General features: G+C 33.9%; 1 protein-coding gene across 2 annotated transcripts; it reads left to right on the forward strand.

The window, feature by feature from the left end:
* Window positions 1-244: 244 nt before the first annotated feature.
* Window positions 245-25,849, forward strand: Dek (protein). Of its 2 annotated transcripts, none has more exons than XM_089710965.1 (17): window positions 245-377; window positions 2,489-2,624; window positions 9,035-9,135; window positions 10,333-10,437; window positions 10,832-10,932; window positions 11,423-11,561; window positions 11,981-12,109; window positions 12,648-12,810; window positions 13,596-13,754; window positions 15,967-16,052; window positions 17,942-18,109; window positions 19,254-19,370; window positions 20,048-20,159; window positions 20,395-20,561; window positions 21,681-21,833; window positions 22,493-22,658; window positions 22,948-25,849. In XM_089710965.1, exons 1-16 carry the CDS (start codon window positions 336-338, stop codon window positions 22,499-22,501), a joined length of 1,887 nt encoding a protein of 628 aa, XP_089567091.1. In that variant the 5' UTR covers window positions 245-335; the 3' UTR covers window positions 22,502-22,658; window positions 22,948-25,849. The 2 variants fall into 2 exon arrangements, with proteins under 2 accessions (XP_089567091.1, XP_089567092.1); XM_089710966.1 differs by having other exon boundaries at window positions 2,489-2,558.
* Window positions 25,850-26,841: the final 992 nt, after the last annotated feature.

A 26,841-nucleotide genomic window follows, 5' to 3' on the forward strand; every position in this document is an offset into this window, starting at 1 on the left:
AAAGAAATTAAAATCATCTGAATTATTTATGCACGAGAAAGATTTAAAAAAATTAAATTATTGGTCAGAAATTTACCGTCAAAACATATTTTATACTATTATATTTTATTTTCAAGATAAAGTATAACATTAATAACAACAAAATACATTTTATATTGAAATTTTACCCTAATACTTTGCATTTATGAGAATAAAACTTCCAAGACATAAAACTGCATGTGCATTATTCTTGTGAAACAGAACGCAAACTTTTTTCTATGTTGTGGGTGCGTGCATTTGTATTGTCCGGTGTTTGAAGACGCTTGGAATTCGCTTTCAATTTCTTCGTAGGAAAAATGTCGGGTGATACCGATAAAGCAAAAATCAGTGATAATCAGGTATAGTTGTGTAATTTGATATTGTTATAATTTTCTTTATATTTGTGTGAATGTACTGAGGACGATTCAAGCTGTGAAGTGATGTTATTTCCGTGTTATATCACAAATGTTTGCCTGCGTCTCAACATGGCTGACAGAACGTTTGCTTCCCGCGAAACGCGGGAACTGCGCCACGGAGGGTTGTGAATTTAGTCAATAATGTCGATTAAAAACTGCAAATGCAGTATTAATCAGTTATCGAAACTGATTCTAATGGGATAATTTTCAGTATTTCGCTTATTTTACTACCCCCGCCCCTTTGCATTTGGCTGCAGGGTCTTTGTTAAATGTGCACGATATATATGACATTGATAGGAAATCCGCATGACCTTGATATTTTATTTCTTGCGAAATTTCTATTCAAAGGCATCGTGATACGTTGTTATTACACTGGCGCGCGAGTTCGCGCCTTCTTATTTTCGTTCCATACGCGCCGACCAATGTAAATAAAAAGTAGGACAGTTCTGCGAGCCCTTTGCATTCGATCCCTATACTTTTTCTAGTCGTAATTTTGCGTCTCATCTATTGAAGCGATATTGCTGCGCATTTAGCAATATTATGGTAACTATTGATGAATTTGTGAAAATTGACCTTTACATTTAGATATTTATTTCGATTATGCATATAGTTGCTATGTACACAGCTGTATATATGTATTCTACATAGAGAACACGGTAGTATAGATTTGTACAATCTTGAACTATCAGTCTTATTGTGTTTGACATAAGGCTGAAAGTTGAATGGCGCGAATATAACCAATGGATTTTACTAGACTTGTACTGCCTTACTAACTGGATATTTCTGCACAGATATGAATTTCGAAATAGTATTGTGAATGTATAATTTTGACTATTTTCTATTCTACTAATAAAACATTATTGGCATTGCCAAAATTTTTCCTAATACATCACCTTGAATGATGAAATATATTTGCATAAAATAATCATTGAAAAACATTAACTAATTTGTGTTTAACTTTATCACTATAAAAATAAAAAGTTATGTCAGGTGGTTGGAATAGAAAACAACATCCTGTATAACATAGAAAAAAAGTAATGTAGGAAATAGTCTTGAATATTGGTTTTATTATATTTCTCCGATGATGAACCTCAAAGAAACGGTTACATTATTTGTTTTTAATTTTTGCATAAGAACTTATATGGTTGTAATAAAGTTGCTACAGAAAAAACTTATGCTCAAAGAACCTATTCACATGACTACTCAACTTATGCTGTAATTGTTTTATAAAATTGCATTGCAGCATTGATTTTATCTTAATAAACATATTTATGAAAATTTTAATAAATGCCCAAGATACATAAAGCGTGACTAATGCAAATTTTACAATATTCATAACAAAATTAACAAAAATGTCCAAACAGTTAGAAAAGTGATCAAAACGCTAAATTGTATATATAACATGTAACATATTATATTTAAGTCTTTAGAAAATTTAAATATAGCAAAACATAGCTTAGTACCGTAAGTACAGTAAAAAAAAACTAAACTGGTAGAATCTTGAAACCTGATACTCCCAAAATAAAGATTTAGGACAAGACCTTGACATTGTTATGTAATTTAAACTTTCACTTTCAAACTTAATTGATTTTTAAGAGACTGTACTTTTTTTGTAAAAATGTATTATGGTAAAAGATAAGAAATATTTGTGTGAATGTAAAATAAGTTCTCACTTTTTATTTGTTCATTAGAAAAAAAATGTGTATAAAAGTCAATTCATATCGGATTCTTGGGGATTTATTGTAAATTAGTTTGATGCAAAAAATTTAAAAATGCATGATTTACATTATATACATACAAAAGAAAACCCTTAATTACATTATTGTTAGCATTATTTATTACTAATCTGTCTTACAATAAAACTAAGAACATCACAAATTAATTTATTACCATAAAAATTATGAATCTCACGACTTGCATTTCTAAAAAATATAACCATAATATTACAATCACAACATAATAATAAAAGTGCAATCAACAAGCGAATTACATATTTAATTTACTTAACTCCCTACATCCTAAACACCCTATTAAACTGCAGACCATTTACACAGGATGAAGACAAAAAGTCTGGCGCGGGAGACGGTCAGACGACTGAAGACGAATCGTCGCAGGATTCCAAGGGTGAGTCGGCGGACGGGCAAGGTAACGCGACTGTAGATCAACCAGACAGCAAAGACCCGCCAGAAGGTCAGAACCAGAATGTTTTTATTTCAGACGTGATATGTGTTCATCTACATCGCGACTAACCTGTGGGCAGCTGGAGATAATTGCTTTGAATCATTATAATTTATTAAAAAAAAATTTTGAACTCGTTTTTTTTTTCGAGCTTTCAACTTTTGTTTAAATGTTCATGAATTAAAGAATTTTATTAAATATAAAAGATATAAAAATGAATACGAAAATATGAAAACATGTTGAATATTAAAAAATATAACGATTTAAAGTAATTGAACTCAAACATTGTGTTTCACTCTTGTCATTTTGTGATTGTGTTTTGTGTGGGTAAATGTGTATGGGATTCGACTGATTTAAATACTTTCATCATCCAAAAAGGTAAGTTTCAAAATAATCTTCAATGTTAATCGACGTATTTTTGTTAAAAAAATATATATATCTCTTATTCTTGCTGCACGGAGTGATTCAATCAGATACTTTCTATTTAATAATAAAATTATTTTTCAAGAAAGCTTTTTTTGCTGTTTCTTACATATTTTGAATACATACTATTTTGCTCCTTAGTTTTTTTTTTATCTTTATTGATTATTCCAATTATATATATAGTCATCTCGTACACAGCATGATTACTGCACTTCATATTTTTGTGACTAACAGTATTATTATACAATTGCATGTATTGTATAAATATTATATAATGCTTAATTAATTTTATTTGGTACATCGAAACGGAAATCAATTGTATCCTTATTCGTCTTCCATTTTTTTTAATCAAACTGTATTGAACATAGAGTAGGCATTTTTCTTATATAAAATAGCAATCACTTGTAGGAGTAATCATAAAATAGAAGCGTTCATGTAAAGTTCATTGAAACTGAAAAAACTAAAATTTGACCGTTGCTCTGTTAACATACAATAAACTAATCAATGAATTAAAATAATACAGTTTAAAATTGACTTCCCAAATTCTCAATAAATATGAAAGCGTCCATTATCAAAAGCAACCAGATAATACATCTGCCCCCGTAAATTTAATTAAATCAACAGAATATCAAGTGTCTACACGATATCTGAGTGTTATCAGTCAAAGTTATTGTTGTGGCCACGTTATCAGCGATCTTCGCGACTCGCTCATTACTCGTATTTTTATTATTATAAGTACTGATAAATTTGGCACTATGTATTTGCTTTTTTGTGAACGTAGGGAAAATGGTATCTTTTCGATTAGTGAACTGTTTCAATTTGCGAGTGGTAGATAATATTTTTTAGGTTGAGTCCTTTATCAGAATGCAAGGCATTGTTTTTATTTTATTTATTTTATAAAAATAATGTATGACTAAAAAAAATTGAATGGTACACGTAGGTATACGTGTAACTTTCATTTATCACTCAATACTGTAAAGTATTAACTTCGCGATATTTTGAAGTCAAATAATTTTAGGACTTGCATTTCCAGCTTTGGGAGCGTTCAAGTAATACGTAACGCAATTTGGGGGGAGGGGGGGTCTCGTAAAACGTTACGATGCGTTACAGGGGCGGAGGGGGTCTTTCTTACAACACGTTACGTAACATTGTTTTTTTTTTAATAAAAAATTAGGGAATTAAAACTCCGAAATTGGAAACCCTTTTTCATTTACGTTTTACGGGGAATCCCTTGATTTTATTAAACATCATTTATTGTTGTTCTCGTTGTCAGTATTTGTTAGTGATGATGATTATAAACAAAATACGCAGGTGTTGCGGATTAAAAACCTCTTGTTTTATTTAGTATTATTACTGTAAGGGCAATTAAAACTATACCCATTTTGCGACTTTAGGGTAAAAATGGTCACTTGAGTGTTACGTAACGTTTAGAGAGTGGGGGGGGGGGGGGAGTATAGAAAAACGTTATGGTGCGTTACAAGGGGGGGAGGGGGTGTCAAAAATCTACAAAAATTGCGTTACGTAATACTTGAACGCTCCCTTTTCTACTCGAAAACAAAATTATTGTACTTTATTAGTTCCACCATACCACATTATAGTAGGGGAGCCCAGGATGCTAAATGTGGATTTACTCGAGCGTCACGGGAACCTATTAGAATTGGTAGATTAGACCATAGCGAGAAAAGAAAGGTCCTATAATGTTTTCACTTTTAGCGGTGGGGAAGGGTTTTTTGATTTTTTTTAATTTAAAAAAAGAAAAAAATTGGCTTGGAAATACTCAAGCGCGTTAGATATTGATATTTTGCATGCTCCAGGACGTCACTGAAAAAAAGTATACGTTAATCTGACGATTTAAGTGGCGATTTAATCGCTATGAAGAAAGGGTAAAAAATTAAAGTAATATTATTCGAGCGCGTCAGATTAATATATGGGGGGGTTAATTACAATATAAGAAGTCCCCATTTCGCTAATCTGACGATTCGAGCTCAACCTTAGGGAATTATGGATTATTCAAATTTTCCAGCGGGGCCCCTGAGCGCACCCACCAACCATAACTGCTCATATTGACTAGAGGTACTAATGAATAGCTAAGGTACCGTCCCTTATAGTAATCTGACGCGCTCGAGAAAATCCCAAAATCCCCCTCTTGGCCTCCCCTACTATTACAGCTCGCGTGTATTTCCTATTTTGTCAAGACTTATATTCTCTAGAATACAGAGTCTATCTACATGTAAACAGTAAGTTCATTTGAAATTCTTAAAACGCAGGTAAAATACTTTTATCTCCCCTTTTCCCGTTTCCCGTAAAGAAGGTAAATTGCCGAGCATTGAGTGTTGGCATACACGGAGGTTAATGCTCTAATTTGTCACACGGGTATTATAATATAGCTATTCTTGAACAAAATACGAATGAAAGCTCAAAAGACGTATTTAATCCTAAGTCCTAACTAGCCAAATTATTGTTCAGCTTAGTAACAGAGTTTTTATATATTCCTTTTATGTAATGGATTACTCATTGCTAATTGCCTATTCTTCATTACTGTGAATATTTTATGCGTTGTTTCTAACGGAAATCGACAAAGCTCTCCTAATAATATGGCTTGCTTCAGTTCGTCCACTCCAAGCCATGAAACTACACTGATTTTTTCACTTCCTAGACAAGATAATGCCATACGTTTTTTTGTGATAACTTATATGTAATATTAAAGATCAATATAAAACGTAACCTAATTCCTAATGCAAGTCCTTGTGTTATGTTTATAGCGACATTAAATTTTCATCTCACTGAAATTTGCAGTGATTTTAATAATAAAGGCACTACGGAAGATATGAGATATCCCAGTTCTACCGTCTACATTTACTTAACTATTTATTAATGCCAGAGAAAAAATATTATGTTGAACAAAAACTATCCATATATGTATATTAATTTCTAACTTATAAATGTCTGAAGACACTAATTTTTACACACACAGAAGTCCTATAACTAAAAGCTCTATATGAATAATTTTCATCTGAAAATACTCCTATAATATTAAGCGGTACAAAATGAACGCCTGGACCCTTTTACCTTTAGGTATATTAGAAATCGGATGTTGCTAAGGAAAACCTTATGTATTCTTACCTCGCTCTTTCGAAAGAAATATTTCACCAATTAACAAGGTATTATTGTCGTAATTGTATTTTATTATTTCTTCTATTATTTACGAATTCTATAAGAAGAAACTCAAAATTATGTAGCTACTAAGATTTATCATATGTGTTCAAACAATGAACCGCGATAAAACCTATATTTGACAAATATGAATGAAAGAAGTACATATTATCGTAATGCGTGGAGGAAACGCTTACAATCTGCGGCAGGTACCTGAATAGGACCCGTACTAACTAAAGATACAAAATACTTATCAACATCAACATATTGTGTGAACACTATAATGCATTTTAATTGATAGTAGATGTACAAAACAAAGCAAAATTTTAGATGATTTTTTATTATATTTTCGTAGTTACCGGGCCGTTCATCTTTGAACCAAAATCAGTATGAATGAAGTGATCGCTTTTCGCTCGCATTCATGAAATTCAATTCTGCTATGCGTTGTTAATCTTTCTCCACTTTGTACGAATATACGTGGACAAGTCCACGTAAAGTAAATGCGTTTCATTGACTTGGCCAGTGCAAATTATTTAAATTAAAACGATGTTTGTGTTGCCAAAAGGTCTTTTGTCGATTCAGTCGTAACTTTCTCCTCATTGAGAATGATCTTATGTAGATTTTCAATATGATAAATTGTAATGCTTTAATTCATCTTGAAGATTTATAACGCCAACCAAATAATCAACTTCTATAATGTAGACTCTGAATGTGTCCCTCCAATTGTTTTTCTAAAAGTAATACAAGGAACATAATACAAGTAGAATAATATGTGAAGAAAACCTAATTCAAGTAGACTCACATAAGAAGAAAGGATAACGGTATTGTAGCGGCACTATCAAACAAAACGTTTAATTTTATAATCCATAATCATAATGATGATTACTCGTGTCATAGCTGTTTTAATAAAGGTTAATAACCTTTAACACGGTTTCATGATGCAGTTGGTAAACCAAACAATCTTTTGGATTCGGACGCGCGATGTTTTTACCGCTGTGACAGGTCACTTGCGAAATTTATATTCAGAATATGTACTAATATAATAAATCTGTAGAGTTTGTACCTTTGCCTGAACGCGATAATCTCGGGCACTGCTGGTAGATTTTGAAATATTATTTCAGTGTTTGATAACTCATTTATTGAGGCTATAGGCTATAAATCATCACGCTAAGATCAATAGGAGCGGAGCAATGCGGGTAAAACTGCGGGCCACAGTACTTATACATTTGTGTACCAAGGAAAATAATATATGTAATATGTATCTGAGGAATTCATGGAATATAACTTGCCATTGGAGCCATCAAAATTTGGCAAATATTGATTCTCTTACAACGTCTATAATTAGGGATTTCCACCTTTTGAGGTTGCCAGGGGAACATTCATCAAAATATATTTATTACGATCTTTTTAACTGGCACTGCGCTCTTAATTCTTATATAATTTACTAAAAAAACAATAATCTTCAATTTTAAAAATATTCTCCTAATAAGATTGCCAACGTAGGTTATGTTTCTTTGCGACGCGACGCGACGACCTATATATCAACCTAAAACTTAGTTTTGTGGATATTTTTAATCCTTAAACCAGTGTGTTAAACCGACTTTGCATTCAGAAAATCACGTGTTTATATCAAAGCAGTACAATAATTGAGTAATTTTAAATCGAGACTCGAGTAGTTAAGTCACAATTCAATCATGTAATTCGTAACGATATACCTAGTACCATACCACGGCTTACAGTACTACCCAATCTAAGCCCAATTTGTCGTAAATTAAATTTACTACATTCGTGATCTAAGTTACAATGGGTACGACGTCACATAACCAGTTTATCGTGAGCTATCCGGCTTGTGCGTTTACAACTTTTTATAAATACACATTACATAGCCACGGCCACGCTGATCCGCGTATGTTTAGCTTCGGGCCTCTGATATTAGCGTGATTACAATTTTTAGAGTGGCAGTCTAGTAAATTTGGTCAATAGAAAAGATTGATTTTAGATCCCTAGGATATAACAGCTTTTAGGATAATAATTAGTCTTAATAAAATTTTTAAGAATAGGAAATTGAATGGTGTAAGCTTATATCTAATCAAGTTTTCATGCTTGCGTTTTAATTGATTTCATGTTTTTTTCCATTTTCCATGTTCATATAATATTTGCGTCATTCAAATATATTTTCGACAACAAAACATAAAGGCATAATACGTATATCCAAATTGGTTGCTTCTTTTAAAAGTATAAACTGTATGTTTTCAATTTACAATTTGACCTATTCTGTATAAGTCATGCTCTTATCATTTTCGAAGTTAATACGATATTAACATTTAATGATACCTGTTACACGTAAACAATTAATTTAATTGGAATTGAAAAAGTAGATGTAAATAATAAATAGTAGGTTCTGAAAGTTCTTGTTACAAAAAGTTAGGGATAAGTTTCATTTATTTAATGAAAAATATTATATAAAGTGATAAGACCGATGAAGTACTTAGCATTTTCCTGATTTCTTCTTATCTGTTTTTATATTGACTGCATTTTTTCCAACACCCGTTGGATTCTCCATCTAAAACTATTGTACCTAACTATCAAATTGTTTTTGCTTTATTGTGTCACTTTTGTGTTTGGTGTTGGTATCACTGAATCGCATGTGTTTTGATTAAAAAGTAATTTTTAATAAATTATTATTCATGTATCCCTATTTGAATGATGAATATGAATTAATAAATCCAGAAAAAAATTCCCTAATCTTTTTAAATTATTGACCATTTTGAGTCAAAATTTTGATTTAATAATAAAATAAAAGTTCTTTTGATTGTTATTTATATGCTAATTTCTTTGTATAATAGGTGACGCAAAATCAACAACAGCAAATGGAAAAGAGGATGATGTAGGCGGTGAAGACTCTAAAGATGAAAAGGACTCCAAACCGGATGCAGATTTGAAAAAGGTTTGCTTCTTTCACTGATATCAAAGCATTATAAACGTATTTGTGACTTTATAACTAAAAATAATAAGGGTAGAAAGCTGATGTTCCCGGGTTGACCCGCATCCGAAGATAAGATCATGTGAACACGCTGATCTTAATACTATTATAAAGGTGAAAGTTTGTATGGATGTATGGATGTATGGATGTTTGTTACTCTTTCACGTAAAAACTTGTGTGATTACAATGAAATTTAGCACACATATAGAGGGTAACTTCGATTAACACATAGGATAGGTTTTATCCCGGAAATCCCACGGGAACGGGAACTATGCGGGTTTTCCTTTGAAAACGCGGGCGAATCCTCGGGCGGAAATCTAGTGTTTCTATAGTTTGTATTTTATTCTAGTTACTAGAATAAAATAGACTAGAATCTAGTAGGTAACCTACAATAGTTACTGCATATCAGTTCATCAAAATTGGTTTGAGGTTACGCGCGAATTGAGTAAAAAGCATCCGAACTTACGCATTTATTATATTTTGATCGTCACAAATATTTATTTGTTTGATAAAAACATCAATCACCCTGTTAAATTGTAGCGCTTAAACCTTGTTTTGAAATTTAATGTCGATTGAAACAATTAACATAATAACACAAATAAACACTTTGAACACAACAAAATTATGCAAGCAATTAATTCGCCATGTCAGATAAAGTTCAACACAATTTTGATGACAGCAAAATAATAATTTGATTTCACAAATACGCCGATTATGTTTCATAATAATCGTATTAACTAATATGTTATTGTAAATGATAATGAGCAAACAATTCATGCACATTATATAAATATGGTTTTATTGCTATGGTAATTTATTTAAATTAACTGAACGATTTTTACGGATGTAGGTAAATGTGAAGTAATTTATGAATGGGACTTAATTTTCTCGGATCTGTGAAAAGTATTTGTCTTATTTTAGCTTTTTAAGTTTAGGAAAAAATTATTAATTTTGGTTTGCTTATGCCACATGTTAAGACAACATTTAAATATCAAGCCTGACAATAAATCAGGTTAATCGGGCGCTATTGCAATCACACGCCAAGAAATATTTCAAATCAAAACCGGAATTTTTGTAAATATTTTGTAGAATTGTATCTATAAAACATGAATAAAATTATTGATTAAAGAGAAGTAATTTTAAGTTAATTTAATTTAAAAGGAGGAAAATGGCGAAACTCATGATGAGGAAAATGACAAAGAAGACGTGAAGGAAAACGATAAGGCAGCTAAAAAGCCAGCGGCCAAGAAGAAACCTAAAAAAGAGGTATGTTAAAATGCGCATGTATCTTTAATTTTGTCTTATTTATACTGAAATTATGTTTGTATTTGCCGTCAAATATAGTGTGAAAAAAACATCATATAAATTATGTTATAAAATACATATATAATAGTCGATACAACATTCAACATTCTGTATTCAAAGTTTTTTTTGTCTACCAAGTAATTTGCTACTGGCGCAAGGTCTAGAATTAATAAACATATTTCGTCAACATCTTGTTTAGAAATCTATTTTTTTTTTAATTGTGTCATAGTATCAATATTATGTGTTATAAATGTGTGTTTTTACACATCATAATAGACTTAAAGATTTGTTCAATAAAAATATAATGTGCTGTATTGGCAATATTGAACATAATGTATTTTTGTTCCAAATAAAGGACACAGAAGAGGAAGATGAAGAGGATGAAGAAATGGATGAGGAAGAGGAGGAGGAAGGGGATGAGGGTGAGGAGGATGACGAGAAGAAACCTAAAGCCAAGTAAGATTTCTTTATAACTATATTATATATAGACATGAGCCTATTTCTATTGTTCATGGCATCTCGCAGATTTGGCTAGATGGATTTGAAAAATGTTTTTGTTAGTGCCAGTAGATGTTTGCTAAAAAGATAATTAAGGTAGTAACTTAGGCCCCGGAACCACAGACACAATAAAAAATCTATTGCGTCTGGGACCGATCGGGCCGCTTGGGGCTCAATGGGTTAATGGGAAATTTTTAAAGTTTACGATGATATAGTTGACAATTTGCGGAACGCTTCTTGGTTCAATTATAAGGTGAAATTAAACTTGAAAGAAACTAAGTTGTAACTTTATTACGCGCACACACACACACTAAGATTTTTTATTGATATTATTATTTTAAGGTTGGGTTATTATTATATGGATAGTATATGATAGGCATACTAGTTTACATGAATATTGATTGAATATTATACGATTACCAATATCTAATATCACACATGTGTACAGAGTAAAGAAGGTGGCAAAGAAGCCGAAGGACGGCGAGGATGAGGGCGATGAGGATGAGGAGGGCGAGGAGGAGGGGGAGGAGGAAGAAGAGGAGGAGGAGGAGGAAGAGGAGGCGCCCAAACCGAAGCCCAAGAAGGAGGTAATATTTGTGTACCTAGAAATTAAATATTTTAACCGATTTAAAACGCGATTTATTCATGATGTTATTTTCCCGACGTGTCGCATACTTTGCAGCGAGCGTGGTCAAGGGGAGACTAAGATGTTATACGTCTTGACAGTCATTCAAAAATTGCTGACCTTTAATTTCTAAATGTGTAAAATTAATAAATTTGTGAACCTAGTTATGTAAATTGATTTAAATATTGTTAGATTGTTTGCCATTAATGTTTGTTATTGTATGAATTAAAAAGAATGTAATCTGTTGAAATTTGAATTTGTAATGTATCAGGGAATATTTTTTTTTAGTAAGTTTAAAAAAAATCATACAAACATATTACAAAAGTATTTTTTGTATGTTCTATATAACAAAGTGTAATTCATTTGTAATACAATATCCAGCCAACAGAACCGCCAGTACCATTGCCGGCCGGCAAGGGAATACCGCTCGGTCACATTAGCAACGTTGAGGTGTCGCTATCTCGCTTCAAGACGCAGGACCAGAAGATATTGCACCAATATTTGTATGGGGTGAGATAGTAGTGTATATTAATGTTCATATCAAATGTTTATATTGTTGTTTATATCAAATGCACCCTAAATACCTTAAGGTATTTGACTATATACTTTTAGGGGATACATATTGCGCATCAAGTGATAGAGAATAATGATATTGTTATAAATCCATCTGATAGAATAGCTAGCATAATGTGTAAAAAAAGTTTATAGTTGTATTGGTTATTGGATATTGGTGTTGTTTCGGTAATTTTGGACTTTGCAATTAATAGTGTTGTCTAATAATTAAGTAATGATGAAAGTTACGTGGGCATGAAAAAATTGAAATGAGAATTCTCTAAAAACTATGGAATTTTATTTTATTTAAATTGTATTTTAAGTTGAAAATTTAAATAGGTAATTAAAAATGAGACTTATTAGTTAGACTACAGATATATATATCTACAAGCAGTTGCTTGTCTTTGTATAAAAAGTTCTACATATACAATCATCATTTATATACTCTTATTCATCCCAAAAACATCTCAATAATGATATAAATGTCCCCAAACAGCAATTATGCCTCGACCGCAACGTAAAGCGCAACATAAAGAAGTTCAAGGGCTACGAGTGGGCGATCGGCTCGAGTGACTACAAGGCGAAGTTGGAGGAAACAACCAAGATGGAGCCCAAGCAGTTGCGTACTATGTGCGAGATGCTTGATCTGGATAAGAAAGGTAAGGGAGAAAATATAGTGATAGTAGAAGTACATTAAATTTCACAAAAAAAAATCCCGATTTTTCGTTTTCTGCGTTATAGTTACTTAGTTTTCAATTGTTATAAAGTGTTGATGAAGATAATCAAAGTATATATAATTGCGGATTTAAAGTTATAAAAATCCATAAAATATTTTATGCTTACGTGTCTATTTGCACGTTCAATTATCCATCATTTATAGCTGTGTCAAATCGAACGTGCTATTAGCGCGTGTCAAAGCGTTAACTTGACGCCACGTTATGGAGTCGCGACGTGTTGTACTACCAATAGGCTTCGTCAGATAGAACGCGTGCTTAGCGCATACTTTGACATCTCTACGGTAGTGCGTGTTCACCTGTATCACAGAATACGTCATAATAGTAGCTAAACGCTACAGAACGGACATTCTCCGCCTCCCGCCAAAATTACACACTTACCTCACCCCGCATGATCACGCTATAGATGGCCCGCATTTTTCCGTAAGGACGATACGCAACGAAGATTGACAACATTAATCAAATTGACTTAAAGTAATTTTATTATTTTGGATTTGTGATTATCATTTTTCGTAGAAAATGGTTAGATATTGTGCTGTTTACGGATGTATTTCATCAGAAAAACGCGAATTTCTTTACGCTAGTCACAAATGTACCAACCCTAAAGCGGTAACACACACATTTGCAGTCTCTACAGTGTGACTATCAAAACGATAATTTTGTATGGAGTGTCCGGGGTGTGGCTGTATCTAACTAATATATCTCAACAGGCGGTCCCTCCGAACTGGGCGCGCGGCTAGTGGGGTTCCTGCAGTGCCCCACAGCGAACTCGCCGCACGCGCGCGGCGTGGCCCGCGCCCCGCCCGCCGCCAGCGCCACGCCGGGCGGCAGGCCCAGACGGTCCGCCGCCGTTAAGATACACAACCGAGGTATGTATGCACTAGCGTTGTTTTTAAGCTATTGCATAGCTTCTATCGGGACCGAATCCAGAAATTCCGTAACGAAAAAACCTCACGCTCCCCACTCCGGCGGCCACGGAGGTGTGGCTTGAAGGCACGCTATGCAATAGCTTTACCGCGGCAGTCCCCGAGTGCCACACGTCTTTTTTTAGAATTTATTCTGCTATTCTGGGCGGAGACAAATCCAACAATACCAAAACCATGAAAATTGGTCCAGCATATTTCGAGTTATAAGTGTTGGAACAAACACGACTTTTATATACATATACAGGGTGTAATCGTTAAGTGTGCACAGGCGATTATTCCGTAACTATTACAGATATCAAAAAACTTTCAACTGATATCGAAAGTACTTAACCTAATGAGTAAAATGGCAATAATAAATTTTTAAAAATAATACGAGAAATATCTAAAAAATTAACTTTAAACCCTCCCATACATTTAGTATGAGATATGAATATCCCATGTACATGGGTTGATCCAAAAGTAATGATAATCAATATTAAACAAGGTCATTACAGTTAAAATAATTATGTATTTCTCTAGATAGTCTTCTAACTAGATAATATACTTCGATATTTTTTTTCCTTAACTTAGAAAAAAAAACTTTGACTTCATCTACAAAAACCCCTCAAAATCGGCCATCACTTCGCTGTCGTCTTAAAATTTCTTGTATCGACGGTGTTTCTTGTGCCGAGGTAAGAGATAGAATTAACTAGGAGCTAGATCTTACAAACAGGGTGGGTGTTCAAGCATTTTCAATGCCGATTTTTGATTGGCAGCCATCGCAACTGACGCTTTGTGATCTGGTGCGTTGTCTTGGTGAACCAACATTCAAGACCGAAGTTTGCCATGTCTCTTTTTCTTACTAACCTACCCGCAATCTTTTAATTTGGTCTGTGTAGTAAGAGCCCTGTGTAGTAGTGGCTACCTTCTTAAAATATTCCACATTTCTTCAGCGTCCCAAAAAACTACGGCTTTAATCTATCCCACTAATTTTCACTTTGAAAATCTTCACCGTCACTTTGGAAGCTCGCATCCAGGCCATTGATTGTTTCTTGGTTTCAGCATAAACATGGTGAACCCAGGTAACGCCCATGGTAACGTCACAAATCGTGACAAAAAATTATCCTGATCTCATTAAAAATTTAGAAATTCACCCTCTAAATGTCGAATCGTTGTTTCTTCTTTTCGTCGGGAAACATTCTGGCTCGCACTGTTCACATTAAAATTAATGTTAATACTTGGAAACGTGGCCTGTAGATATAATTTTTTTGTGATAACTTAGTGATTACATGAGCAAGCATAAAACATTTATTTTATATTTTTATGTGCACAGGAAATACCCAATTATCATTACTTTTGGATCAACCTATACATTTAATATGAAAGATTTTAGTTTTTTTTTTGTTTTTTTTGGTTTTGTGCTTTAATTACTTCGCAAATTTGGAGGGAAGTTCATTTAGAAACTGTAAATAGACCTCCTCATTGTATTGCACAATAAGGACGTCACTTCGAAAATCTACTATGAATACAAAATGTATGGGAAATAAATTGTATGGGAGCGTTTAATGTAACATTTTTGGTTATTTCTCGTTTTATTTTTAAAAATTTATTATGGCCATTTTACTCATTAGGCTAAGTACTTACTTTCGATATCAGTTTAAAGTTTTTTGATATCTGCAATAGTTACGGAATAATCGCTTGTGCACACTTAACGATTACACCCTGTATAGATAACTCACTTATAAACTCACTCAGCTGCTTAATAACTCACGCAGACACTTATAAACTCACTAAGGGCCGATTTTTCAATCCCTGGTTAAAACTTATCCGTCCAATAAAGTATTACACGATAATATTAAAACGTCACCTGTAAACTGTCAATTGCAAGCAATAAGGATACATTTGGAAATGGTAGTTTTACACGTTATTCGATGAATAAGTTTTAACCAACGATTGAAAAATTAGCCCTTAGTGATCTTTGACTGTGAAGCAACAGTTGAATAATTTCCATCCATTCTGGATTATACTAACTTATAGGAAGAACATAATATGTATCTCTTTTCACAATTATTTATAAGTAGATGATACTATAATTATAAGTAAAAAGGTGTAGATACATTGATAGAAAAAAAAACAGTTTTATTTACTTATCATACCATTACATTATTTTTGACAGGCTATTCAGATGAAGAGTATGAAACAGATCCAGAAACAAAAGTCAAAGGACCAAAACCGACTAATGAGGGTTCAGAGGATTCTGATGTAAGTAAATATTGTTTATTTTTTTGCAATAAATTATTACTTTTATTATTTTATTGTAGAAAATAATGATCATGGCGATAATAAAAGGTAAAAGGTGAAATATTTACTCAAAAATGAGTAATGCATGCATATAATTGTATATGCTGAAGGTTCGATACCACTTTACTACGGTTCAATACCACTTTTTACAGATTAATAAGTTTCGTTTGTCTGCATGCCTCTAAAACTAGCCTAAAGTATTGAAATGGAGGTATTATCTTAGTTACTTTTACATGTGCGAAAATTTGTGAGGACGAATACAGGGTGTCCCAGACGTCGACGTTAAGCCGTCGTCGGTCTCAACTGCTTGAAGCGGTCCGTGTACGGCCGCCCTAATATAGGTTATATACATAACTTATGTACATCAAAATAACACATGAGCTATAGGCATACTTGGTTTGCCCACGTCCGCAGGTGAAACCGCGCAACCGTAGCAGTTTATTTTTTTTAATAACATTTATTACAGGTAGCTCAGAAATTGTATAGACCCATGGAATAAAATGTATAATTAATGAATCGATCATTTTGCCAGAGCTCGTTCAACCCGACCTGCGCGGCAAAGCTAGTGATCTATATTATTTGTATAAATTTATAATCTATACTTATATTATAAAGCTGAAGAGTTTGTTTGAAAGCGCTTATCTCAAGAACTACTGGTCCGATTTGAAAATTTCTTTCGGTGTTAGATAGCCCATTCATCGAGGAAGGCTATAAGCTATATATCATCACGCTAAGTGCCATATCACACTAGCGGATTGCGAGCGGTTTCAAAGCGGAGCGGGTGCGCAACGAATACGTTGCGGGCGCGCAACGAACACGCCGCGGTTGCGCAGCGAATTCGTTGCGGACGCGTCATTTTGTATACTCTCGCACAAAAGCCAGCCCTTCCGCCTTGCCTAACTTCCATTCAATATTTCCATCGTTTCTGTAGCACTCAATTTTTTAACCGTACTGTGGAAATGCACTTACTTAACAGTTAACTAAAGATGTAATAACAACTGGAGTTGTTAAAAAAAGGTGCTATAAAATTGAATTACTAGGACTTTTAGAATGTACCATACATTCCAAAAGTATGTAACGACTGACCAGTATAATCTCTCCCATAGCAACGTATGTTATAAAGAGATTTTGTGAACCTAATTATGAGCAAAGTGATAGTGAGTTGCTGGTTGCTTGATAAAATTTTCTATTCACTGCTATTTATCTAATAATAAGATAGCCCTGTTTTAGTTAAGGAGCTTTAACATTTATTTCACTAATGAACTTTCTTAATGAGCAATTAAGTTATCTGATTGCATTTCGACCAAGATTTAATAGATAAAACAATACCCTAAACATTAACATGTTATGAAACTCGTAAAAAATAATGATCTCATAATTATTATACTATCACAAGTTATAAGTAACAACCAGCACGGATTCCATTTTGTTAATGAGTGTACATGACTGCGACGTAAACGTTGCGCATCTGCCACGCGTCCGCAACGAATTCGCTGCGCAACCGCAACGTATTCGTTGCGCACCCGCTCCGCTTTGAAACCGCTCGCAATCCGCTAGTGTGATATGTCACTAAGACCAACAGGAGCGGAGCCACGCGGGTGAAACAGCGGAGCGCATCTAGTCTACACTAATATTATAAAGAGGAAAACTTTGTTTGTTTGATTGTAATGAATAGGCTCATAAACTACTGGACCGATTTTGATGAAATTTGGCACATACAATCTTTAGACCCTGAGAAAGAAGTAAGAACATAGGCTACTTTTCATTGCAAAATATGTACCACGGGCGAAGCCGGGGCTGACCGCTAGTTTATAATATTTGTACTAGTTTAACTCGACACTTGTTCTCAGGGTTCGTTCAACCCGAGCGGCTCAGAGGCGGACTCTGACTTCGATCCGGAAGGCGGTGAAGGTGCGGGAGGTGCGGGCCGCAAGCGCAAGAGCAGCGGCCGCCGTCGCTCCGGGGGCAAGCCGGGGCGCCGCGGGAAGAAGGCCAGGGGACGACGCGCTAGCGGGAAGGTATGACCATAGAATACATAATAGTAGCTAAACGCTACAGAACGGACACTCTCCGCCTCCCGCCAAAATTAAACACTTACCTCACCCCGCACGATCACGCTAAAAATGGTGCGCACTTTTCTGCAAGGACGATACGCAACGAAGATTGACAACATAAATCAAATTTCAAGTAATTTATTATTTTGGATTTGTGATCATCGTTTTTCGTAGAAAATGGTTAGATATTGTGCTGTTTACGGATGTATTTTATCAGAAAAACGCGATTTTTTTACGCTAGTCACAAATGTGCCAACCATAAAGCGTTAACACACACATTTGCACTCTCTAAAGTGTGACTGTCAAAACGATAATTTTGTATGGAGTATCCGGGGTGTCGTATGACTATAGAATGTATTTAGTTTTTATACAGTGTGGAAATTTTTAGCTGGGCCCTGGTGGGAGAGTACTTGAAATACTGGAGATAGCAAATTTTGCTGAAAGGACACATTCCTTTATTTTTAAATAAAAATAGAACTGCGTTCAAAAATTTTCTAAAATTCACTTGCTTCGATCGGGAATAGACCTAACTAAAAATTTAATTCGTTGTTTCATTCTTCAAATCGACACAAATAGGTCTTAAACTACTTATCCATAAAATATTACCAAATTATCCATAAAATATTAAATCTTTATGCTGGAATACAAATGGGCCTTAATCAACGTATACGAAAAATTTTCCATCTGTCAAGTAAAAAACAAGCTTAAAGACAGAAAACACAAATTGAGCGAAAAAATAGCTCACAATAAGTTGTCATTACAGTGAAAGAATTCACACACGCCAAATTCGTATTGTGGCGTGATTGAAATTTAATTGATGAACGTTTTCGTGAACGTAATATTTATTCTTGGAAATACATATAGACCATAAAAATCATTTTCGCCTTTAAATGTTACTGTTGGAATATGTGTACATTTATATTGGCAACATTGTATTGTATTCGAGTTGGCAAGATGGCAGATGCCGGTTAGCAATGTTAATTATGTAAAAGTGTAAACTGTTTTCTCTAATAAAGCTAAGTAAAGCTAAAACATGGTGTTTGAATTAATTATTTAACAGTTACAATTTAAAGTTCCATCCCTAAACTAATATAATATTATTCTATAGGCTGCAAGCAGAGGTCGCGGTCGCAAGGCAAAATCTGAAAGCGATGAAGAAAGTGACAAGTCGGAGAGCGAAAGCGATGGAGCCGGGGAGTCGGGCAGCGAGGGGGAGGAGTCTGATGTATGTAGTTTTATTATTATTTATGTAGATTGAAAAAATAAACAGACCATTTTCTATATTTTTAGGGCCGATTTTTCAATGATTGGATAAAACTTATTCGTCGAATAATGTATAAAACTACCATTTTAAAAACGTATTCTAATTGCCCCTATTTGACAGTTTACGTGACATTTTAATATTAACGTGTAATACTTTATTGGACGGATAAGTTTTATCCAAGCATTGAAAATTCGGCCCTTAAAAGAGTAAAAGATTTTACTATGAAATACAAATGTTTTCTAGACCTCAATACATTTCTTTAATTGAACAATCGTTGGATAATAATCATAAATGAAACAGGGAAAAAATAATTTTGCTTCGTTTTATAGACCCCAATACATTTCTGTAATTGAATAGTCATTGGATCATCCTAAATTAATCAGGGAAAAAATAATTTTGTTTCTAATGTAAATTGTTGCGTTAAGGTACATTTTCACTATTTGTATTATGTAACTTAACTGTTTTTTTATGTATTTATAACATGCTATAGAATAAAAAAAAAACATTAACAGGCACTACTGAATGAATGCTGAAAAGTGGAATAAAAAAAGAAAAACTGCTTTATTTACACAATTAAAGAGAACTATGCTATTTGAATATAAATAAGTAAATAACTAATTTATTTAAATTTCGTGTAGGAGCCAAAGGCGAAGCGCGGCAGACCGGGTGCAGTAGCGAAGGGCCGCAAGGGCGCAGTCGCCAAGTCGCAGAAGGCCACGCCCGCCAAGCGGAAACCCGCCTCGCCGCCCGGTTCGTTATATTTCTTTATAAATTGTGTTTTAAACTGTGTGTTATAATAAGTGTTTGAAAATGTTGATAATATAGAATTTGATATTTTGGTGTTATGGCATTCAAATGCTTTATAAATATGACGCTGGTACGAATCCCGCCTCGGGATCGAATTTTTTATAATTATAAAATTTACAAAGAATTTTTAACTTTTATTTATTTGTTTATATTTATTTTTATTTATTCATCAAAACAGCAAAGAAGCGTGGTGCCAAGCCAGTAGGACGACCGGCTAAAAAGAGCAAGAAGGCTTCCTCTGATGAAGAGTCCGGTGAAGGTAGCGAGGAGGAGGAGCCCAGCGATGAAGAGTCCAACGATGAGTCCGATACCCCTGCTGATAAGAAGGGGAAGCGACCGCCTACTGTACGTATATAATATATTTTACTAGCGGTCTGCCCCGGCTTCGCCCGTGGTACCTACATGTTTAAACTATCCTATCTCTCAAGTTGGATCGAACTGCACATGGTGTGCGAATTTTATTATAATCGGTTAAGTGGTTTATGAGTCCATTGAGGACAAACATTGTGACACTACATTTATATATATTAAGATTTAGTTTAAGAACAGCTAAGGCCCTTCGCTCATGGAGCTACTCAAAAAGAACTAGTCACAAACTCAAATTACTAACGAGTTGCCTGAGCGTCACAGCCCATACATGTTCTATGGAGATTCGCACACGACGCGACTAGTTACTAACTGGTGAGTAACGCGTTAGCAACAAATCACGCGCGACGCGTCGTGTCGGTCTCCACGCTACTGGTTTCCCGAGTTTCTTTGTTTTTTATGATAAAAATGAACGAGCAAATAACAGAAGTGACTGAAACCATATAACTTGAGTAGCGTTGTATGCGAGATACAATTTGTAACAGGTTTGTAATCGTAATTACTGATTAGTTCAGTCATTTTTGAGTAGCTCCATGAGCGAAGGGCCTTAGCCTCACCATTGCCGTCGTCAGAATTATACAGGTTTAACATTAGGATTTTATCAAGGAAAAACTCAAGAAATTTGCGCCAACAATTAATAATACGTGAAAACATACAGGCCTTATAAATATCACGGTTTTTGACAATTTGCGCGAAGACAGGATCTACGTCTGTCGGGTCAGCTAGTTAATTATAAGTATGGATTGTAATTTGTAATCATAGATATAATAATAATATGGATATATTCGTTTTTCCAAGATTAAGAGGCGTACCTATCCAGTATCCATACTAATATTATAAATGCGAAAGTAACTCTGTCTGTTACTCAATCACGCCTAAACTACTGAACCGATTTGCATGAAATTTGGTATGGAGATATTTTGATATACGAGAAAGGACATAGGCTACCTTTTATTGCGAAATGTGTACCACGGGCGAAGCCGGGGCGGACCGCTAGTATTCTATAAAATCAAATTTGTAAATTTTCACGAATTAACGCAATTTGAAAAAATATCTTTATAAATGTATTTTTTTTTAATACTGTCCACTTATGCACAGGACGAGGAGATAAAGAAGTACGTGAAGCAGATCCTGGAGGGCGCTAATCTGGAGCAGATCACGATGAAGACGGTGTGCAAGCAGGTGTACAGCCACTATCCGGACTTCGACCTCGCGCACAAGAAGGACTTCATCAAGGCGACCGTTAAGTCGGTCAGTATATATTATATATAAACAAAAATTGGTTGTTTGTAAAGTAGGTTTACGATCGAGATGTTTACGTGATAACGTCTTATTGGTGGCAGCGCTCGAGATGAGACGGGAGATCGGTCCGTCTCTCTCTCGTTATACCGGCGATCGCGCTCGTGAGGTTTTGGTGTGACACAAGTTTCTGAACATGTCACCCGACTAAAACGATTTTAAAAACGTTATCACGTTAAAAACGAATTTAATTATTATGTTTAAACGAAAAATAGGAAAAAAAGTCACAAAAGTTACCAATAGTTACCAATCTTTATATTAATCATTATCAACATAGAGACTGTAATGGTGGCCGTTAAGTCGGTCAGTATGCAAATAATAAGAAAAAAAGTCATACTAAAAGTTAGTAATTTTATATACTTTCGAGCACAAGAAGAACTTCATCAAGCGTGTGTTCCATAAACTAACAAAACAAATACTTAACTTTTTACTATTCATATCTATGGTAACATGCAGTATTTGCCAAACACGGACGTAACAAGAAAATTTTAGGTCTTATCATCACTTTTTCTTTCAGAATGAATGTTTTCGATTTTTTATCTTTTTTAATTATCATTATATTTTTTTGATGCTTTATTTCATATTAATTTATTATTCTCTTTTTGTTGCAGTGTATTTAAGATGTTAGGCGTAAGCGGAGTGTAGTCTACGTAGAGTTAACTATTACTATAGTTTTATAAAGGACATATTATTACAATAATAATATATTACAAGAATATAATTTTTTTAAATATCCGCGATACAAATGGAATGGATTTACGCCCGCTTTTTATTAAGGTAGATTGTTTTTTTGCTTTATTTTTAGTTGATTTGCATGTGTTTATAATTTTGTTGGTTTTGTGAATTCTATATACATATTATGTTTTTTTTTTGTTATAAATAAGAAATGTTAATGAGTAAAAATAATATTTAATCATTATTTGCCCGTGTAAACTCATATTGCAAATAAGATTGCAAGTATACTATTGACCGATTTTGAAGAAATAGTGTCCATTTTTTTTAAAAGTTACGTCGAAAAATGTATAAAATTATCAATTTTAACTTTATTCTTTATTAAAATCCACAGCTCATATCATCGTGAGCGACTCGGCCGCAACGCATAGTCAAGTAAGCTACAATTAGAGTAATTATACAATACATACATACATACATACATACATACGTGTAACGCGCGACGCTGTAGGCGCGGCGCGTAGGCTAAGGAGTAAGGGTAGATGTACGCCTAAGTGTGGGACCCCGCTGCTTGTGTGACCTGGAACTTGGGACTTTGGACCTGGGACTTGGGACTTTGGACCTGGGACTTGGGACTTTGGACCTGGGACTTGGGACTTTGGACCTGGGACCTGGGACTTTGGACCTGGGACTTGGGACTTTGGACCTGGGACTTTGGACTTTGGACCTGGGACTTTGGACCTGGGACCTGGGACCTTGGACTTGGTACCTAACTACAAAATTGCACTTTTAAATAGATTTTAACTATTACAAGATCAAAGTATTGATTTACAGTGTATAAGTTACACAGACCGTTTATTTTGTTAATCTGTTAACAAAATATGTACTAGTTTTCGTTTCTGTTTAATGTTGAATAACGTTGGATTATGTATCATTAATTAATTTGAAAATAAATTTACAAAAACTATTTTTTGTAAGAAATTTGTTGGTAAAATATAAAATGTAAAAGTCTCAGTTCCAAAAATCACAAGCAGTGGGAGCTCAATTATCAAGAAAATAAATGTTTTAAGGATATTTTGTTTGTGCTATTTCTATGTTTTGTTGGACGATAGCTCGTGTCCCGAACGCAGGGGAAGTGTAAATAATAATATTTAGGCCTGATTTTAATAAAATAATCGATCGATTTTATTTTTTTATGAGACGGCGGACTTGTCGAGATAAAATTTTAAATGGGAAGGTTTTTTATTTATATTGGACTGTGCATTGATTTCAAACGCGAAAAGACCGCAAATAAAATTGTGTATCATTCAACAAAAATCGGGCCTTAACAATTACACATTATTGCAACTTCGTGAGATGTGCGAGCGTTGTCTCTGTAGTGCATAGTTTTTTTTAATGTGCTATTATTTATAGTATAAAATTTACATACATACATATGTATCTATTATTACGAACAGAGCTCGCACAACTCTGGGGTTTCCATCTCGTCAATAAAATATTTAAATGCTAAATAAATGGCTTAAAGTTTATCAGAGTCGGGACCAGTCTGTTTCCATGAGCTATCTCTTTGAATAAGTACATAATATTTTTTACATTGTCTCGTTATTTCTTGATTATCTACATGTAAAAGTTTGAACGCACTGTGTTCACTAGTTTTGCTGTTTTCACATATATTTTTATTTCATTATTGTATCAACTAAGAAGCAACAGTTGACGATTTTTACATATAAATTTTATAGTTAAGTGGCCAAGTAATTGATCATTTTTTTAAACGAAACATTCAATCGAATAGTGGAACTAGTATCATAAGTGTTTTCAATCAAGTGATGATTATTTTCCTATCGATATTGTACAAAATATTCGGAAGGCGCACAGGTGTGAAATTGTACCGACATCGTTCGCCATCGCCTGTGCTTACGGGCTCTGTGGCCGGCGAGATCTGCACTATATTTAGTGGCAACTATTTGTTAGAAAATCAATTTATAAAATGTATTCAACAAAAAAATATACATATGTATATTATATAGATTTCGATATCGATTTGTGTCAAATATGCTTCAAATAATAATTTTAACGTTTCCAAACGCATCGGTCTCGCCGGCTGAAGGGTCACGTGTATAAATTAATTTTAGAACGTTGTTAATTGATTTTTAATGGTGTGGATTGTAAGATTATTTTTTTAAGCTAGGCTATACTTCTACGCAATCTTAATACCGTGAGATACTATTCGTTTAAGTATCGGTTAAGTGTACTTTAAGGTGTGTAAATATTACACGTGAGTGCAGATTTTTGGATAGATAACATCCCAAATTGACTATATTTTTATTTAATTCCGCTTGTTTGCGTCAACCGTTCTCCGTATCCGACTTTTAACTCGTCTCGAGTTGAATATACATTTGTTTTTACATTTATCGTTTTCACTTTGACTGTTGTCCGTGCAATACGACATAAGTATGTGTTAGAATTAGATTCAATGTTGCAAAAGAGCTTATCTCTTTGTATGATATTGAACACTATTTTTCATTACAGTGTAATAATTATATGCATGTCTACGATGTAGAATAAAAATGGCACCGTATTCCGCGAATCACGACGTTTATGTCGCTAGAATTGTGTATCACGCGAATTCCTGACGAACTCAGTATTTTCAATGAATGCAAAGAGGAGTGATTTTTATTCTATTCGGCAAACGATTACTGTGCGTAATCGAGTGTTTTATTTTTAGATCAGCCGTTACACTTAGGTGCTTTGGCATTTGATGTTTCGTTTTGTATTGCAACTTGTGGCCGAACTGTCGCTATGTCCGTGGGTTACGTAGGGTAAGGTTGGAGCGCTCCTCGACGCTGTAATGCCTCCAATAATAGACATATTTTTATGTCTGAATTTTTAGTCTGTTTGCGGAATGCATTGCCCGTTTATGACCTGTTTCTATATTCAATATAAACGTTCTCACATAATTTTCCTAATGTTGTTCAAAGAAAAATGTTTCAACTAATAGCATTAGGTAAATTTTGGGAGTAATACATTGTATCTAGTAACGGGCCAATAAATCTTTAAATGGTATTAAATTTTTTGTTCAATTTATCGCCGAGCCTCCGGGCGCGCCCCAACGTAATAATAAGATAGTTATAATCAACATTAAATGTGTATTTGTGAATTTAACCTTATTTTGGTTGACGTTACTTTATATTTGGTGTAAATGGCTGAGAAAGTAGCTGAGTAGTGACACGGAGTGATAGAGTGACTGGTTCCCTTTTACAATTGGAGTATAGAATAAAACGAATAAAACATTGAAATGACTTTTTATTTTCTTCCTCTACCTTATAATATACACTATACAGTAATATTTATACATTTGAGAACACAAAAGCTGTACATTAGAGGCATTCTACAATAAATATTACATGTGATAAAATTATCTAAATCGATTTAAGTACATACATAATAAATCTTACATATTTCAGACTTTTGTTAATTATCTAAAGCACTAAAGGAATGTTAATGTACAAAATATATAAAATATTGAGATTCAGTTCAGTTTACGATAACTGACGGCATTTGGCCGTTTTTGGGCGGAATTTTGATGACGGTTAAATTGCCGTGCAAATACCAGAGAAGGCTCGTTCGTTCTACAGTATATTGTATTCACAATTAGAAACGAATTATCAATTACCTATATAAAACTAATGTGCAATGGATAATGAATTTATCACAATTTATCACTTTTGCACTCGACTAAGAAGACAAATTCATCAAACTCAGGTTCAAAAATATTCCATTTAGTTTCGAAAACATACAATGAAGCGAACGGGCAAAGCTCACATCAAAATTTGTACAGAACAGAATGTGCAATTTTTCAGCATTCTGGAATATTTCCGCCCATACTTTTATCTCGAATCATTTCTATACAATAGAATGTACAAAGCAAAAAAATAATTTTTCATTATTTTGTAAAATTCCAGCAAGCTTGTTTATATAATTTAGTCTGGCTAGACAAAAGACGTGGGTTCGAATCCCGACTCAGTGATCGATCTTTTCTATTCTTTAAATTTTTTTCAAAACTATTAAAAAATGTACAATTCTTCATATACAAAATTCTGGAAAATTGCAGCTATTCCTGACGAACTCAGTATTTTCAATGAATGCAATGAGGAGTGATTTTTATTCTATTCGGCAAACGGTTACTGTGCGTAATCGAGTGTTTTATTTTTAGATCATCAGATGTTTCGTTTAATAAGATAGTTATAATCAACATTAAATGTGTATTTGTGAATTTAACCTTATTTTG

This window comes from Colias philodice, chromosome 25, assembly GCF_061535455.1.
Source record: "Colias philodice isolate Cphi_HAF_F1 chromosome 25, ilColPhil1 Martin Lab GWU primary, whole genome shotgun sequence".
In the NCBI taxonomy this organism is placed as follows: Eukaryota; Metazoa; Arthropoda; class Insecta; order Lepidoptera; family Pieridae; genus Colias; species Colias philodice.